The sequence below is a fragment of the Rattus norvegicus genome, chromosome 14 (genome assembly GCF_036323735.1).
Source record: "Rattus norvegicus strain BN/NHsdMcwi chromosome 14, GRCr8, whole genome shotgun sequence".
NCBI lineage: Eukaryota > Metazoa > Chordata > Mammalia > Rodentia > Muridae > Rattus > Rattus norvegicus.
The window spans coordinates 63,021,038-63,038,505 of NC_086032.1; the positions used below are offsets into that span (position 1 = coordinate 63,021,038).

General features: G+C 34.8%; 1 protein-coding gene across 6 annotated transcripts in view; it reads left to right on the top strand.

Moving 5' to 3' along the window:
• The window catches only part of Dhx15 (DEAH-box helicase 15), a 37,944-nt gene extending 21,152 nt beyond the window's left edge, over positions 1-16,792 (top strand). Inside the window, exons 6-14 of one of the 6 annotated variants that reach the window (NM_001191597.1) lie at positions 1,168-1,335; positions 4,547-4,633; positions 5,490-5,639; positions 6,170-6,278; positions 6,770-6,961; positions 9,656-9,778; positions 12,841-13,031; positions 15,220-15,389; positions 16,224-16,792. In NM_001191597.1, the coding sequence (NP_001178526.1) occupies positions 1,168-1,335; positions 4,547-4,633; positions 5,490-5,639; positions 6,170-6,278; positions 6,770-6,961; positions 9,656-9,778; positions 12,841-13,031; positions 15,220-15,389; positions 16,224-16,341 (1,308 nt within the window). In that variant the 3' untranslated portion in view covers positions 16,342-16,792. Of the gene's footprint in view, positions 1-1,167; positions 1,336-4,546; positions 4,634-5,489; positions 5,640-6,169; positions 6,279-6,769; positions 6,962-9,479; positions 11,812-12,127; positions 12,241-12,840; positions 13,032-15,219; positions 15,390-16,223 lie in introns of those variants that run through there. The other 5 variants (XM_063272935.1, XR_005492917.2, XR_005492918.2 and 2 more) reach the window with 5 other exon arrangements.
• The last annotated feature ends 676 nt before the right edge of the window (positions 16,793-17,468 follow it).

Here is a 17,468-nt window from a genome sequence, read left to right on the forward strand (position 1 = left end):
GTACCTTGTGTTTTCAAGGCCAGAACAGAGAACCAAATACACTGGAACTGGAGTTACAAGTGGTTGTGAGCTACCATATTGGTGCTTTGAACAGCCAGTACTTTTAACTGCTGAGCCAACCTCCAAATATGTGTATTTTTTTATTTACATTTATTTTATGTGCTTTGCCTACATGCATGTCTGTGTAAGTGTGTCAGACCTTGGAGTTACAGACAGTTGTGAGCTCCCACGTAGTTCTAGAATTTGAACCCCGGTCCTCTGGACGAGCAGTGGTGCTCTTAACAGCGAGCCATCTCTCCAGCCCCAGATTTTATATTCTTTAACACAGAATCTACAAGTTGGTTTAAAATCATTGTCAGGAAGCCTCATTTGATACAAAACTAATTACCTGAAAATCCTTTTTTCTCTTAACGATACTCTTTGTTACTATAGTTGACTGCCTAGTTAATACATGAAAGATTGTTTAATAATCGTTTAATGTGTTTTCAAGTTTAATTGCTTCAGCAAAACATTTATTGTCCACCATCAGCCTTCCTTTTTAAAGCCATTTGCTACCTCCAGAGCTGCTGCTCCTTTCTTTCCCAAATGCATTTATTATGTCTTTCTTTAAATTTGTATTTGAATACAAGTACATTGGATTAGTTTGCCTTGATGGAGAACATTCTGACGTGGCTCTAATGTGTTTGTGTCAGCATACTTATGAAATAGCTACGTTGATACTGTAAAAGTGCTTGTTCTTACTAGGCATAATGAAGCAATTCTTTGATATAATCACGTTAGTGATATGTGACATTAAAGCCTAATTACTGTATTTTAAATATATAACTCATCAGTTTCTTTTAGATTGTGAAAATGAAAAGGTTATGAGTGCAGTTAAATATTCCTGGGTGAGAAATTTCAATTTTAATACAGTTGGTTGAGAATTAATTAGGACATCCGAGTCTTTAAGAAATGGGTTTTGGGATGCAAATATGGTATTTACATATTTGGCTCAATACAGAAATCAAAATTTCTTTGGTTGTTTCAAAATCACACTGAAATTTATTTAATTTTGGTTACCACATTTGAAATAGATTATCTGTGAAGGTAGATCATAGATATGACAAATGGAATGTGTACAACAAAGATGGACTTTGTTTTCATACTCTTAACATTTTTATTTTCTAGGAAATTGATGAGGCCTGTAAGAGAATAAAGCGTGAAGTTGATGATTTGGGTCCTGAAGTTGGTGATATTAAAATCATTCCATTATATTCTACACTTCCACCCCAGCAGCAACAGCGCATTTTTGAGCCACCACCTCCAAAAAAACAGAATGGAGCAATTGGAAGAAAGGTAACATTAAATATTCACTATAGTCATTGTTGATAGTAGGAAACCTGCATGGTACTGTCACTCAAACTAGAAGCTAGATGTCATGGTACATGCCTATGATTAGCACTCTGGCAGAAGAGGCAGGAGGATAAAGAATTTAAGAATAGTTGGAGTCTCTTCTGTTTATGCTATGGCTAATTAGTCACTATTAAGCCTCAAAATAGGAATTGCTTAGTAAAATGGGGCATGGTCCTTACAGAGATGGTTCCATGGTTTTGAAGGGAGGGTTATTGATCCTGTTATTTAAAGTAGTTAACCACACAAGCTAATAAAATAAATGTCTTTGAATTGGAGGAGAACACTCATGTTCTGGTGGCTAAAAGAATGAAAATTAGCTTAATTTAGATAATTATTGTGTCCAAGCAGGACAATTTCTACTTTAATAGCAGTTAGTGAACTAAATATTGGTTTTATTTAGATACAGGTTTTTGAGGGTAACCTCAAATTTTTAGCTCTAACGCCAGCTGAGGACTTACTTCATACTACAGCAGTGTGCCTTGAGGTAGTTTCCTCGGCCTGAGATTCTAACACTTTGCTGGTTTTGAACATTTATTACAAAGTTACAGTCTAGAACAGGCGTGTAACATTCCTACTTTTCCCAAGCAAATCCCTTGACTACCTCAGGATCGCTTTGCTGACTAGTTCCTAATTGAATAGGGAACTGTTATGTCTAGGTCATATTTACTACTTGCTTTACCTGATTGATGAGGCTGCAGTGCAGCTCTATAAACCATCTCTTGCATTCGTTCGTTCGTTCATTTTTCTGTATGTATTTTGTATGTTATCTAGCTATTTTCAGATCTAGAGGTCTAGTCTGTAGAAATAATCTTAATTCTAACAACATTTATGAAAATTAGCCCTTTTTGTTCTTAACTACCTTTTATGATTTTTAAATCCTGTCATTTCAGCAGTAGAGACTTCAGTAACTATTGAACAAAGGCCCCAGGCTGACATTGTGGGATTTGACATATGCCTAGCAACGGATAGTTAAAAGTAATGACGTGAAGCTTGCTGAGTCAGCACTATCCTCTACTTGTTAAACATGTGGAGGCCACATGTCTACATGCATAGGTGGTTTTTTGTTTGTTTTTTTCCCAGAAAAAAAATTTTTTTAATTGAAGCAAGAAACCATGCTTCATAGTCTTACTTTCTTCTTGGTGTTACATGTGGGCATCATAATCTTTAAATACTTAATTTTAGGAAAAAATATAATTCTCAAGTTTTAAGTTAACGCACTGTTCTAGAAGCATGATGACATTTTCACTACGCAGTTCCCTTTTTGCACACAATGTGAATCTTCATCAGTTCATCATATCCAGAGGGTGTATGCTACTTGCTTATGTTCTAACAAAGATGCTTATTTGTAATTCCTTAAAGTTGGCAGCATCACGAAATTTTATCACATTGTATATTGAAAGAACCCTGTGAAGTACACTTTTAATATAACAAAATAATTGTCTAGCTTCGCTGTCTTAAATCTTCCTGAAGAATTCAAAAATACACATGTTTCTAAGTATTTAAATGGCATTTTAAAAATGAGATCTGTAATCGTGTACCCCACAACCCTGTGTTAACTAACTAGTCTAATGGTCTAATAGGGAGTTTTAAATACAGATTGACACTGAAGAGTATTAATACCTTCATAGTATTCTGGTTTGTTTTCCAGCTTTGATACTTGCTTAACTTTGTATGAGCTACAACAAAAATCTGACTTTAAAAGAATAGTGCACGTGGGTTGGGACTCTTATCATTAATGTTAGGCATTATATGTTTGTTTCCCTTCTAATTATTGATTGTATAAATATGTGATCTATGGAAAGTAAAACTAACTTCTGCTATTTGTCATTGTTTTTCATAAGTTGACCAGTGTAAAAGACATTTATTGACATTAAATGATTCTGAAATATTTGTTGTTAGATGCCAAGGTTTTCTGCTAGTATTTACTGTAATCTTCCAGTTAAATATGAAATCTATATTATTTAGAGTAGTGAACGTTAGTCACTGAATTTAAGGTTTTTTTTTTTTTTTTTTGTTCTTTTTTTCGGAGCTGGGGACCGAACCCAGGGCCTTGCGCTTCCTAGGTAAGCGCTCTACCACTGAGCTAAATCCCCAGCCCGAATTTAAGGTTTTTAACTTAAAAGATTGCTTTTTTTTTCCCCCCTGAAGTAAAAGAATAGGGAGAATACAAGTTCTTTCTGTTCTTGTGTGTCTCTATAGTCACGTATAAACCCTTGGCTAAGCTGACCAATTTCTCAGAAATTTTGTCTTAACATTCAGGTCCTATGCTAAAAGCTATTTTTATCTTGAATTAAAAAATAACCACATTTTAAAACTCAAAGCATTTATTTGTCATTTATACTTTCTATGTCTAACCTCACCGTCCAAATTATACAGGCTGTGTAGGAGCAGACTTTGATACATCTTTGATACATCTATGTGAACATGGTGCATACATGTCTCTAAATGTCAACATTACCATCATTTCCTTTTGTTTTAATAGAAAAAGTATTTAATACCATTTCCCAAGTAAAACCAATTTTGTGTCGTCCCCGCCAGTATCCTATCCCCCCCCCACCCTCCTTGACCAAGCCTTATTTTTTTGGACTTGCTAGTCAAGCACTCTCTAAGCTGAGTGAGCCCTCTCAAACTTAATTTCTGAAGACATTCTAAAATCTAGGAAAATGGTGCAAATTTGTGAATAGACTATCATAATAGTATGTGAATGCATCAAGTATCATTCCCTGTTAGTACATTTATTTTTTCTTTGCTAATCTGTGCATTCTCCTTCCTGTTTACATTTCATTGTGAGGATCTGCCAATTTTTACTGAATTGTACCTTGGTTTTGCTTTTCTGTTTTTTATTAATTTACTTCTGTTCACTCTGCCATTTTTATTTAAATTATTGCTGTGTGTTTGTGTGTGTAAGACTTGTAAATATTGCCTGAAAATACTGGAATACATGCTTATGTGAACTTTGAAGGGAATATTCAATCTGAGATTTTATAAACTGTGCTTAATAGTGTATTTTATTACTTGCCTTTTGATGCTACATTTCTGTTTGTATAATCACTGTGCTTGATAATCGCGTGTTGATAAAGAATTGCTAGTTTAAAAGTTCTTTTGTTAGTGACAGTAGGTTAAGTCATGGTCATTTTGCTTGATTTCTGAACAGGTGGTTGTGTCAACTAATATTGCAGAGACCTCTTTGACAATAGATGGTGTGGTGTTTGTTATTGACCCTGGATTTGCAAAGCAAAAGGTAGCTATGGCTGGAGCTTACTTTATATAATGTGAACTGAGGATGCTAAATGCTTGCTTATCTTGTGACTAACACAGTTTTTCAGGGTTACTTCTCTAATTTTGGATTTCCTTTTGAAATTTGTAACATCCCTGTATTCTTTCTTGCTCTTAGAAATTAAAGCTGTGTTCAGTAATCTAGGCCACATTTTCCACATGCTTTGGTATAAAAGTTTTGTGTTCCTTTTGTGTATGATGGTGGCTTAGGCATGTGGTCTCATGTATGGAGAAAAATGGTAGTAATAGAAAATCCCGGATCATACTTAATGTTGGTCAGCCACTTGTCCAGAATTAGTTTCTATTTTGTATACTGGGCATTCTTTTGGAATACTTTAATTCCCCAGGAAAAGGAACCCAGTTACCTCTAAGTGAATAGTTGCTAAAATGTTCAAAGATTTGGGTAAGTAACCACAATGTAATCTATAGGTATATTATTAACAGAAAGCTTTCTCGTTAAAGTGAATGCATGTGACTAACTTATTCACTGCTTGTTCTTAAGAACAGATAACTAAATTGCTGTCTGTTTGTCTTTCTTTGGGACTGGCAAAATTCTTCCTTCACCTAACAACATAGTAATAACTTCAGAGAGACAGATGTAAGCCCTCTGTGTGTTAGACATTTAACTTCAGTTTTTGGAATGGTAGCCAGAATGCCCAAAAGAAAGATAGACTGTGAGATGAACAGTGTGGAAGCTGATTGATTGTCATGGTCAGCAAACTACCAGTTATTTGACATTAATTGTAGCCTGTTAGTGTTGTGTTGCATTTAACTTCATGTTTTGCTGAAGAAAGAATAATAAACTGTCTCCATTCCGATAGGTATATAACCCTAGAATCAGAGTTGAGTCTCTTTTGGTGACAGCAATTAGTAAAGCCTCAGCTCAGCAAAGGGCTGGTCGAGCTGGACGTACCAGACCTGGGAAATGCTTCAGGCTGTACACAGAGAAAGCTTATAAAACAGAAATGCAGGTAAGGAGTAATACTATGTGCATTTAAGAAAAAAGAACTTTATTTCGCTAACATTTTTGAACAGCGGTTCTCAACCTGTGGGCTGTGATCCCTTTGGGGTTTTGAAGGCCTTAGAAAATATGGATATTTACATTATGATTCATACCAGTATCAAAATTACAATTAGGAAGTAGCAGTAATTTTATGTTTAGGGTCACCATAACACGAGGAACTGTACTAAAGGGCAGCATTAAGAAGGCTGAGAACCACTGTTTTAGAACCTTAAGTGCTAACCTTTGCCCCAAATTAGTTAATGGTATAATATATTGATCTATCTGATTTATATTTAAGTTTTCAAATTCAGGTGGCTAGCTCCAAAACTTAAACAATACAGAAGTAGTTGGAAAAGTATGATTTTTCTTTTAGGATAATCTCAAGTATTTTTTCCCTGTGAGATAGTTATGTACAAGTAATATAATGCCAAAGCGAGAGGTTGAGGGGGCAAGGACAAAGAGTGTTATTATCATAACATGTGCTTTTACTTTTATTAGGATAACACCTATCCTGAGATTCTGCGTTCTAATTTAGGATCAGTTGTATTGCAATTGAAGAAGCTTGGTATTGATGACTTGGTACATTTTGATTTTATGGACCCACCAGGTATGACTTAAAACAGCATCTTTTATCAGCTCTGTTAATTGAAGATGTATTTCTTTGAGTCCTATAAAGTATATATGCATTAAGATTGGTTTTATGGGGTAGGGTAGCATTAAAACTTTAAAAATAGTGGCAGTTAATTAATGATAGTGAATACATCCCCTCTAGATGTTATTCTGGGAATTTACATTAATTGAATTATTGCCAAAGTAAGCAAATATAAAAATTATTTTTATACTTATAATTTTTCATGGGAAAATAATTGTCTGCTGGGGATATCCTTTATAGGTATTTCCCACAATGTCTGGCTTGAAAGTCATTTTAGTATAGTATTGTTTGCTCTATCTATATTATTGAATTTGATGACAATTTGAGTTCTGAACTGGATCCAGTAATGAATGAAAAATGAGATTGCTTATAATAGTTTGCACTTTGTCATATTTTTGCTTACTTAAGACAACTCATCTAATAGATTGCCTTTTTCCCTTACTTAGCTCCCGAAACTCTGATGAGAGCGCTAGAACTTCTGAATTATTTGGCCGCTTTAAATGATGATGGAGATCTGACTGAATTGGGATCCATGATGGCAGAATTTCCTTTAGATCCCCAGCTCGCTAAAATGGTTATTGCAAGTTGTGACTACAACTGTTCTAATGAGGTCCTATCTATTACTGCCATGTTGTCAGGTAATAGAGGGAGAGGGACCAAAACCCTAGCTCTTCAGAGTTTGGGTGGACTTCCCTTCTGTTGGTTACCATTATTATTATTATTACTATTATTAGTAGTATCATCATCATCATTACTACTACTCAGTATGGTAATAGATTTTACAGATGGTTTTAAGGAACTTAGTTTGTTTCCTAAATATCTTGTAAATAGCTTTATAAAAATTTTTACAGAAGTAAAGTTTTTAATGCCCAAAATATAGTAAAACATTGGCTCTATTGAATACAGACAGAACTTGCAATAAGAATAAATTTGAATGCAATTGTAACTGCATTTTTTTCTTTAGATCCCTTAGTCCTATTTTAAGTTTATTGAAAGTACACCAACTTTGTTAGTACTTGGTGCTATTCACTGAGCCTGTGTTCCATTTAAATTGACCATTTCCTACATGTAGGCGTATTCAGTGACAAACACAAGTTTCTGATTTAGGGTCACATAGAAGTAGTGATGTATAATTTAGGACTTGAAGTCAAAGCCTGATTTTGATAATCTTTCACAATGGCAGAAAACACCTGCTTAAAGAAGTATCTTTTATAAACTTGATAATATTTAAACATTGAGAAATAGTGCTCTTTCTTAGTGGCAATAAAACTTTAACTTGGAAATTAGATTTCCGGAAATCTTTTTTTTTTCTTTTTTCTTTTTTTTAAAGTTAAATGTAATCATAGTACTGTATATTATGAGTTTCAGTGCTGGAGAGAACTGACTTTTAATTGCAGAATGGTTTATTGGTTTGAATTATTTATTGCCAAAATTCAAAAATCTACAGAATTAAAGAATAAAGTTTTCTAAAATATAATTATGGCATAGTTCAGATGATGGTATATTCTAATGGTGTGACTTACTTAAGAAGTAGCTAAATGTTTTCTTGCAGAGTTATGACTGATCAGACTCAGAGCAGACGGGCAGGGCAGTGTCAGTGTTAATCAATTGTCACTTGCAGAGGTGGTGGTAGGTTGTTGTCTGCCTTGCTTATGCTTGTCATAATCTCCCAACGACGCTAGTTTTCAGAAGGAGGGTGACAATTAGTAGACAGTGCGCTTGTGGTGTTTTCTAGGACTTCTCTCCCTGCGGGTTTCATCTCAGACATAGGAAACAGTACTGTTGCTGTACGTAGATAATTAGTCCTTTCCAGTGGGCCATTGTGGTGAGATTGAACTTAATAAGCTAGATCTCAGTTTTATATGTAGTAGGAATTAGGAAAGACCCAGGATTTACCTCTGGTGCTTGTCTTTACACTATTGAAAATAAACATACATAACATTGTTTTTTAAACAAGCTATTTATGGACAAAAAGCAGTTAGAGCTTGTGAAGCTTCCCCCTCCCCCCTTTTTTTCTTTCTTTTTTCTTCCTCTCATTAGTTTGAGATTCTGAGTTGAAAACCAGAGGCCTATGTGCTCTCACGTTAGTGTTTAGAGCTGTGAGATGTTTCTGGACTTTGATGAGTTACCTCGCTTCAGTTACATTAAGCAAGATCTGTAATGCTTACTGTGATTGCTTTGACATCTTTATTTGGCTACTTTGGCATCTCTAAAGGGGGAAACTATAAGGGAAAGAGTAATTTGATGCTGTGTTTGATCTCATTGTTGATTATTCCCTTTATTTTCTATCTGAACTGATCATGATTTTTATTGGTAAGGTTATATAAGAGCTTCAAAATATATTGAAAAGGCCCAAGCTTGTTAAGTATTTATTTTGATACTGCTTTTTCTAACTATGGAATTGATAAAGTGAATTAAGTTAGGTTGTATTTCAAAAAAATGTAGTGCATACTTTGTAAGAACTTAAGTTTGTGAATTAATCTTGAGGCTCTAAACAACTACTGTAGTTCAATATTTTGACGACCCTTGAAATAGTGACTGCTTGAGTCTAATTGTCAATTCTTTAATATTGGATTTACTTTTATATTGAGGGTTTGATTCAAATCTTTTTTAAACTTGGGGCTTTATTAACTTTTTTTTTTGTTGTTGTTGTTGTTATTAAAATGCAACATTAGACTGAATATCCCAGCCTTCTTGAATTTTCTTAATTCTAAGGCGGTTTAACCTTCCACCACTACTGCTATCATCAAACCCAAGATTTCTTGAATTTTTTTTTTTTAATGTTTACATATGCTTTTGCTTACCGGTGCTAATAGTGATACCCACCAGTTGGTAATAGCCACAGATTTAGGGAAACAATTTTGATAGAAACATGGCAGTAGACTGGTTGTTTTAGTTTCTCAGTGGGCAAGTACAGCTTCCTAACTACAGCCATTCAGTGGATTGAATGGATGGCCTTTTGAAAAATTACAATTAACTAAAAGGCTATTGATACCATACTTCTGGTTATTGGTAGAGCTATCAGCACTGGTTTTTGAAATAAGTTGAGCTTTCTAGTAATTTGATGGCCTTCAGAATAGCTGTTTTGATGCCTACTTTTAGATCTAGTTAAAATAATCAGGTACTCTGTAGCTTTGAAACCCTCTTGTCTTACAGATGTGGTTAGGTGATGTACCAAATCAAGGTAGTAAACAGTCCAAGATGCAGTTGGAGGCCATCCTGCCCTGCCCTATGCTCTGTGAACTGACCTAGCTAGGCCTTGTTCCTCTATCTGTGAATGCGTGACTCATCGATATGGGCGTTTGTGTTGGGCCCATACCAACCTTGTTTAGTCCCACAGTGTTTTGTTCGCCCCACGGAGGCCAAGAAAGCTGCAGATGAGGCCAAGATGAGATTTGCCCACATAGATGGAGATCATCTGACACTGCTGAATGTTTACCACGCTTTTAAACAAAGTAAGTAAAGTCAGATTGAAGGTACTCTTTTGTCTGAATGTCACTTGCAACATAGAAGATAATTTTTTCATCTCGATGTCATTTATAATCTGTCACAAGATTTGTTAGGAAAACTCCTGACTAGCATTTAAAATAGAATTGCCAACCTCTTCCAAAATTATTAGGGTTTATATTCAAGGAAAGAGGAACAATTAAATAAAAAACTTGAAAAATACAGTGATACAAATGAAACCTGTATTACTGCCAACATAGGAAAATTGTGATATGCTTTATGTTTTATTTCTAAATGTACATTTTCCAGTAATTTTTGTATTATGTGATCGACACTGACATTTTTTAAATAAAACTAACAAATTGAACAGGCAGTAGGTTTGAGTCCCTGCTCTCAGTCATACTACTAGTGTCTGTAAAAGTTCACTTGCAGGGTTTCTAACCTATACAATTAAGACATTTGTTGCCCACTTAATTATTAATTTCTCTAATTTTTATCAAAGCAGTTATGAGATTCAAATATACAAGTAGTATTTATATGCGTATTTTGACTTTTTGGTAGGTGAATTTGATGAAAATATTAAACAGTGGATATCCAAAGATGTCTTACTCTGCCTATTGTATTATCAACAGAAGCCAGAGGTAGAAAATGAATTAGAAAGTAATATTAATTCCCCAGAGGCATGATTTTTAATTAAATGTTTCTAGTTACTAGGAAAAGGGTGGTAAGCCTTAGTGGGTTTTAGACCTCTTACTCTGTGTCCTTGTATTATACCAGAGGCAGCACATGTGTTTGATAGAACAGATACTTTCAAAGTAGAACAGTTAGTCTTACTCACTAACTGTTACCTTTTAAAATACAAACTTTTGGGGCTAGAGAGATGATTCAGTGATTAGGGGCCCCTTTTTGTTCTTCCCAAGGACCTGAGTTCACTTCCCAACACTCAACATTGAATGATTACAAAAATTGTTAACTCTAGATCCAGGAGGATCTGAAGACTTAGGCCTCTACTAGCAACTTACCTGCTGCCACACAGAATTAAAAATAAATGCAGTTTGTAAAAAGAAAAATTTCAGATCACCATATTATTTGAATGTTTCAAATTCTATTTATTGAATTTTTATCTTGGAAATATGGGGAAGCTAAGATTTTATGTTATAAAATGATATCTTAATATCTGTATACTTACAATTAAACTTTAGGTTATAGTGTAATACTACTGTATATAGGGAGCCCTCATTCTAGTGTTTTTGTTTTTGTTTTGGTGGGGGGGAGTCTTCATTCTAACATACAAGTGCTTTGCCTTTGAATATTTAAAGTAGCTCTTGGCATTGTAAGGAGTAACTAGCAAGTATTAGTTTAGTTTTTTTCTATACCGTTTAGTTTTTTGTTTTTTTTTTTTATCAGAAATGTGGTAGAGCCATCAGGTGATATGTGGTTATCTTAACTAACATTGTCATTTGATTGGTCAGTTGGCTAGTTAGTTAGTTAGATAGATAGTTAGTTAGTTGATTTATCCATGCAGACATTTAACTTGGATGATACTCCCTTTCTGAGGAGCTAGGACAACAGGCGTATTTAACCACACCAAGCTCTCGTTAGTCTTTGATACTTGAGTTTTAAAAATTGGGAAACTTTAAAAAGCTGCACTCTTGATTAGTGTATGTAAAGCAACACCTTAGTTTAGAGATTGTCATTGCCCAGCTTTTGCTCAAATTCTTCAGTTCGTTGGAAGATGTATTTCATAGTCCTGCTTATTACCGCTAAAATGGCAGTATATTCTGTAAAATGGTAAGCCTGTCTACTTATTTAAGTCTGTTTAAAACTTGAACATTTCAGTTGCTTGAATTCCAGCACCAAGTACAAAACAATTTACTACAATTAGAATAGCTTAAGAAGACCTAGTTCTAGTTTTTAATGCTTTCTTCTTTTATACTTTTCCAATTTTGAAGCCCTCTCAATTTTATCAATATCAAAGATCTGTGAAGCAGATGTTGCAGTTTTCTTGTGTGACTGTCATCAAAAATAGGCTACTCCAAAAGTATTCTTTCCCTTTGATTTATATGGTACCTTTTGAGCTATGAGTTGAATAATACTGGTTTGGATGTTTTCAAGAAATCATTAGAGAAATACCTTTTTGATAATATGTAGTAAAATTATTAATACTTGGCATGCTTATTCATAGGCCTTGGAAGACACAGATGACAGTAAAATTCTTGCTTGTAAATTGCTCAGGCAGGTGTTGCTGCAAGTAAGAATTTAGCATCTCGGTGTAGAGGACTAGTTTAGGCAGTTAGAGAGCATCATGCTACTTGTTTGAAGTTCACTTCATTAATGTTGTATTTGATTTTCTTCAGCTAAGGCTGTGATTTCTTTGAAAATGAGCAAAATCTGGCATTTTACCAAGTTCTCTGAATCTACCAGTGTCTAATAAATCCTTTGTTGGAAACAGCCAGGTGGCTGTTAATAGGTAAATAATTCAATTTGCTAAGAACCATTGATTCAAAATCATTGTTTTACTACCGATTAGCCAGAAACCTTAGTACTGTTTATTTGCATTCATTTGAGAGGTTTATTGCTTTTTTCTTTTAAGAAAAGTTGGTAATTATTTAAAGAAGATGTGTATAAATGTTCTCAGTTTAGTTTATTTGTCTTTCTTACTACAGATTTTATCTTGTTGTGGGTCTTTGTTTTTGTCTGTCTGTCTGTGGGTGAATGTAAGTGCCTGAGGAGACCAGAGGCTTCAAATCCTCCTGGACCTGGAGCTGCAGGTGTCCTAATGTGAGCTGCACAGCATGGGTGCTAGAAACCGACCTCTGCTTCTTTAAAAGAGTAGTACACACTCTTAACCACTTAGCCATCTTTCCAGCCCCACAGCCTATTTTTTTTCTTTTATAAAAAGATGCCTTTTGGGGCTGGGGATTTAGCTCAGTGGTAGAGCGCTTACCTAGGAAGCGCAAGGCCCTGGGTTCGGTCCCCAGCTCTGGAAAAAAAAAAAGATGCCTTTCAAAGTTTTCTACTGTGTGGATGATTCATGGTCTCCTTTTCTTCCTTCCCTCCTACTTTTTAGATCATGAATCTGTTCAGTGGTGTTATGACAACTTCATTAACTACCGGTCCCTGATGTCTGCAGACAATGTACGACAGCAGCTATCAAGAATTATGGACAGATTTAATTTGCCTCGTCGAAGTACTGATTTCACAAGCAGGGACTATTATATTAATATAAGAAAAGCATTGGTTACTGGGTATTTTATGCAGGTAAGTAGTTAAATGACCAGGCAGTATTTGCTTTTGGTCTGGTTTGAGGTGAAAAGTGTCTAAAAAAGTTGGTTCTTACTGTTAGGTCTAGTTTCTCAGAATCCTATCTTATGAGTGACAGGTTAGTGCCTTAATTAACTAAGAAGTTTTGTTTGTTTGGATATAATGTTAGAAGTAACTGGAGTCTTTGTTTTAACAAATGAGTACCTTGGCCTTTTCAGGTACAAATAGAAATTTTAACCGTTGAATTTTGATAAACCTACTAAAGTTTCTCAAACTCTTGGTATTAAAATATATTATCATAAGACCACCAAAATGAAGCTTTTAAATGCATGAATCCTACAGTCTCTTTTCCTTTTTAAGCATCTCCACTATTTTCCATGTGACTGTTTAGCCTGTGTGTGTGTACACATTGTGTCCACTGGAAGAACAGCCTGTTCTCTTAAACTCCTCAGTCCTCTCTCCAGCCTCCATGTCTCCACATTTAAATAACTACATTTCCTTTGTTTCTATACAGTGCTCATTGGTATTTATGACTAACTTGGGACACTATAAAATGCATGTGTCCTTTGATTTAAGCCATTCTGAATTTTTCTTTATAAGTTATTTAATTTAAATGTATGTATTAGAGGTCATTGGAATAGGAATAAAAAATAACAGATAAATACTCTTAGCAGGTTTTAAAATTTTTTTGTTTGATTATGTATGGGTATTTCGCCTGTATGTCTGGATAAGTTGCATGCCTGGTTCAGGTAGAGGTTTCAGATACTCTGAAAGTGGAGTTAGAGTGGGCTGTGAATCACCATGTTGGTGCTGGGAATTGAACCTTAAGTCCCTTGAAAGAGGAGCACATACTCTAACTGCTAAGCCACGTCTGTAGCTCCTGAAAATTTAAGGGTCGGGTAAAACAAAATGATGTTTAAAAACTTTTCTGGTAGTTAGTTCAAAATACATTGCTTGAGTTGAAATTGTTTTTCAAAATAATCTGTCTATCTCATACTTGTTTATTCTGTCTTTGAATGTTTCTTAAACCAGTTACATTAGCCTTAAAGCCATTTGTGTTCAATAGCTAGAAGGAATATGGATGCATTTGGTTCCATAATCTAAAATCAAAGGAGATCCTGTGAAGTATCTGTCTTTGAATTAAAGTATAAGGAAAAAGTGGGTTGGTGGTTTTGTGAGAATGAGTCTCACAAAAGGGTTGCTTTAAACTCCAGTGGTTCTTTTGCCTTCTCAAGTGCTGAGATTACAGGTGTGTGTAGTTTCTATGTCTAGGAGGAATGCTTATAGTGGTATGAGGTAAACAACACAATCAGGCATAAATTTATTTTCTCCAGACTTAATTTATTTTAATATATACTAACATGTAATAACTTTTTCTTGGTATTTCTTAAAGTTTTTCACACACACACACACACACACACACACACACACACACACACACACAGAGAGAGAGAGAGAGAGAGAGAGAGAGAGAGAGAGAGAGAGAAAGCTGTGCTTAAGAACTGTAGTATCTCAGCTCCTATTCTAGAAAGTGACAACAAATGAAATGGTACTTGGCACCTAGTATATATTCAGTATAAATATTCATTAATTGATATTAAATTATTAAGTCACATAATATGTAGAGTTGGGAAGGGCAAACATTCTTGTCCTGCACTATTAGTTGTTAGGCATCATGAATGTAAGTGTGTAATTAGGAAAAGAAAATAGGAAAGAATTATGTGATCTTTCTTCCCATGCTTTTTTCTTACCATTTTCTTTTCTTTGTAGGCTGCTGCTTTCTTTTTGCTTAGAATTCTTTTCTTCGCGTTAGGAGTGTGGTAATATTTGTCCAGTTTGTAGCTAGTGTGTGGTACTGAAGATACATGCCTGAGATAGGAGTGAAGGCTGGGGAGTTATGAGCACTGAGTACTCTTGCAGAAGTCTTGGGTTCAATTCTTAGCACTCAAATCAAAAAACCAACTGTAACTCTAGTTTCTAAGGGGATCCAGCATTTCTTCTGACCTCCTTAGTCAGCCACACGTGTGGTACACAAATAGGCAAGCAAAACACCCAAGCATGTATGTGCACACACAGTAAAACAAAAGTCACAGATATTTTTTTAAGTTTGAATTCTCTTTTCATGTAAATATCCCCATGCTATTTTATAAATATTTCACTGGAAACACTAATTGTTTTGTTTCAGGTGGCACATTTAGAACGAACAGGGCATTACTTAACTGTGAAAGATAACCAGGTGGTCCAGTTGCATCCCTCTACTGTGCTTGATCACAAGCCTGAATGGGTGCTTTATAATGAGTTTGTGCTCACAACAAAGAATTATATCCGAACCTGTACAGATATCAAGCCAGAATGGTAAGTAAGCACACTGTTTTCAATTTTGATTTTAATATTTTGTTGTGGACAGAATATGTCTAGTAGATGAACGTATCCTTCTCTGCTCATTGTGTAGCTTGAACTTCTCAGCTAGCTGTGTATATCTTTGTAAAGGTGTGTATATGCATCCATATGTAAAGATAAAAATTACCTCAGATTGTTCCCTAGCGTATTAGCTTCTAAAAATTGTAATTGAGACTGGCTGTTCAATTTTTAGCTAAATGATGCCCTTGTGATTTCTCTACCACCATCATTTTGTAAGTTATGGGAATGTCAGCCAAGTGGACTGGAAAGCATTTATGGTGGGTTGTGTCACTTAGTATTTCCCAGCTTCCATCCATCACTGATTTATGACTTTTGACACTTCAATTGTTTAGAACGTTACCATTTTATTACATGTTTTGCCAAGGTTAAAATGTATAGTTTATAAAAGATACAGTTTTATATTTGTAGTTCTTAATACTGATAATGAGATGAAGTTGTTTGACTATTAAAACCATAACCTTTAAAATACAGGTTAAAAAGTGTGGTTGAATGAAACACTCAAGCTTTGTGTTTTCATATTAATATACATAAGTATTAGAAAAATTAATCCTGATACTTTTTTCATAGTTGATAAGATCAACAGAAGATTTATATTTTTGCTAAGCTGTTATTTCCTAAACTGATGTTTGTAAAGATGGCGTTTTAGATCTTTTATCATTGATTTGTATTTGAATATTTGCTTTCATTCAGCAGCAGTGTAATTATTACCAACTCTAGTACTTAAATCTTGATTTCATAACTCTCCCCCCCCCCCCCCATTCTGGACAGGTTGGTGAAAATTGCCCCTCAATATTATGACATGAGCAATTTCCCACAGTGTGAAGCAAAGAGACAGTTGGACCGCATTATTGCCAAACTTCAGTCCAAGGAATATTCACAGTACTGAGTGCACTGCTTAGAACTGAAGCTCCTCAGAGGACAGCTTTAAAGATGAATGAAGTCAAGTTCAAGTTGTGCTCTTCATGTTGGTTCAATAATGGCCTTTATTTGAAAGCTTTTTAATTTTTCTTTACAGTAAATATTCCATTCTGATTTCATAAATTAAACATTTATGCCTCCCTTTTGTGTTGACACTGTAGCTCATACTGGAAAAGTCGATCAATGTTTTGCAGTTTATTGAAAGTAGTTCTATATATAACAATGTTATAAGCATTTCTTTAGAAATGGTTGAAAATGCTTCTAAAATGTGATTATCGACCATGGTATGCATGATCGTTGTAATTGTTGACATTCCTTTTAGAAGTTGTGAAATGTTACAACTTGTGCTTCTGTAGACACAATCTTCTGTCTCCACACAGAGGCACTGACTTCAATAAAGTCTATTTATACTAATCTTGGCCCAAGTTCTTCCGTATCTTTTATTCTAAGAGTGTCTATAGTGAGTGGCCGCTTTTCCCGAATGTTGGGATTTTTCTTTTTTTCACTGTAATTATACTGTTACTACATATTTAGCATTTTTTGAAAGGAGTACTCCTTAGGTACAGTAGCCATTAAACCTGAGTTTTAAAGAGCATAATGTAGCACTTTCTTAGGTTAATCACTGTGTAATCTAATGGGATAAAGTGTGCAATACTTTTTGAAATTGGATCCCCAGAGACAGAATAATGGAAGAATGGTTTTGTCCTCATTCTTCTCAAAGCTCATTTCATAAAGCTGATCATTTATTACCTTGTTTAATGCGTTGTGCCAGGTCTTATTGTACTCAGATGAACAGTTTAAGGGCTCCAGCCCCCTAGCTAGCACATGTTTGTTGGTATTGGATAGGAAGGAACAGTATTCTGGATCGCCATTAGTTTTGCTAAATATTGAATGTTGGAAGCTTTTATAGTGTAATTTGTATAGTGTGTTAAAAATGAGAAGTTGAGCTTTGTATTAACAGACAGTAGACAAACTATAATCCTTTTGGAACCAAAATGAGATGGTGGATGTGGCTAGTCAACAGTACTACAATAATTCTTTTTCACTTACAGACTAAATACTGTCACTAAATTTAGATGTGCCTTTCCCTTGTTT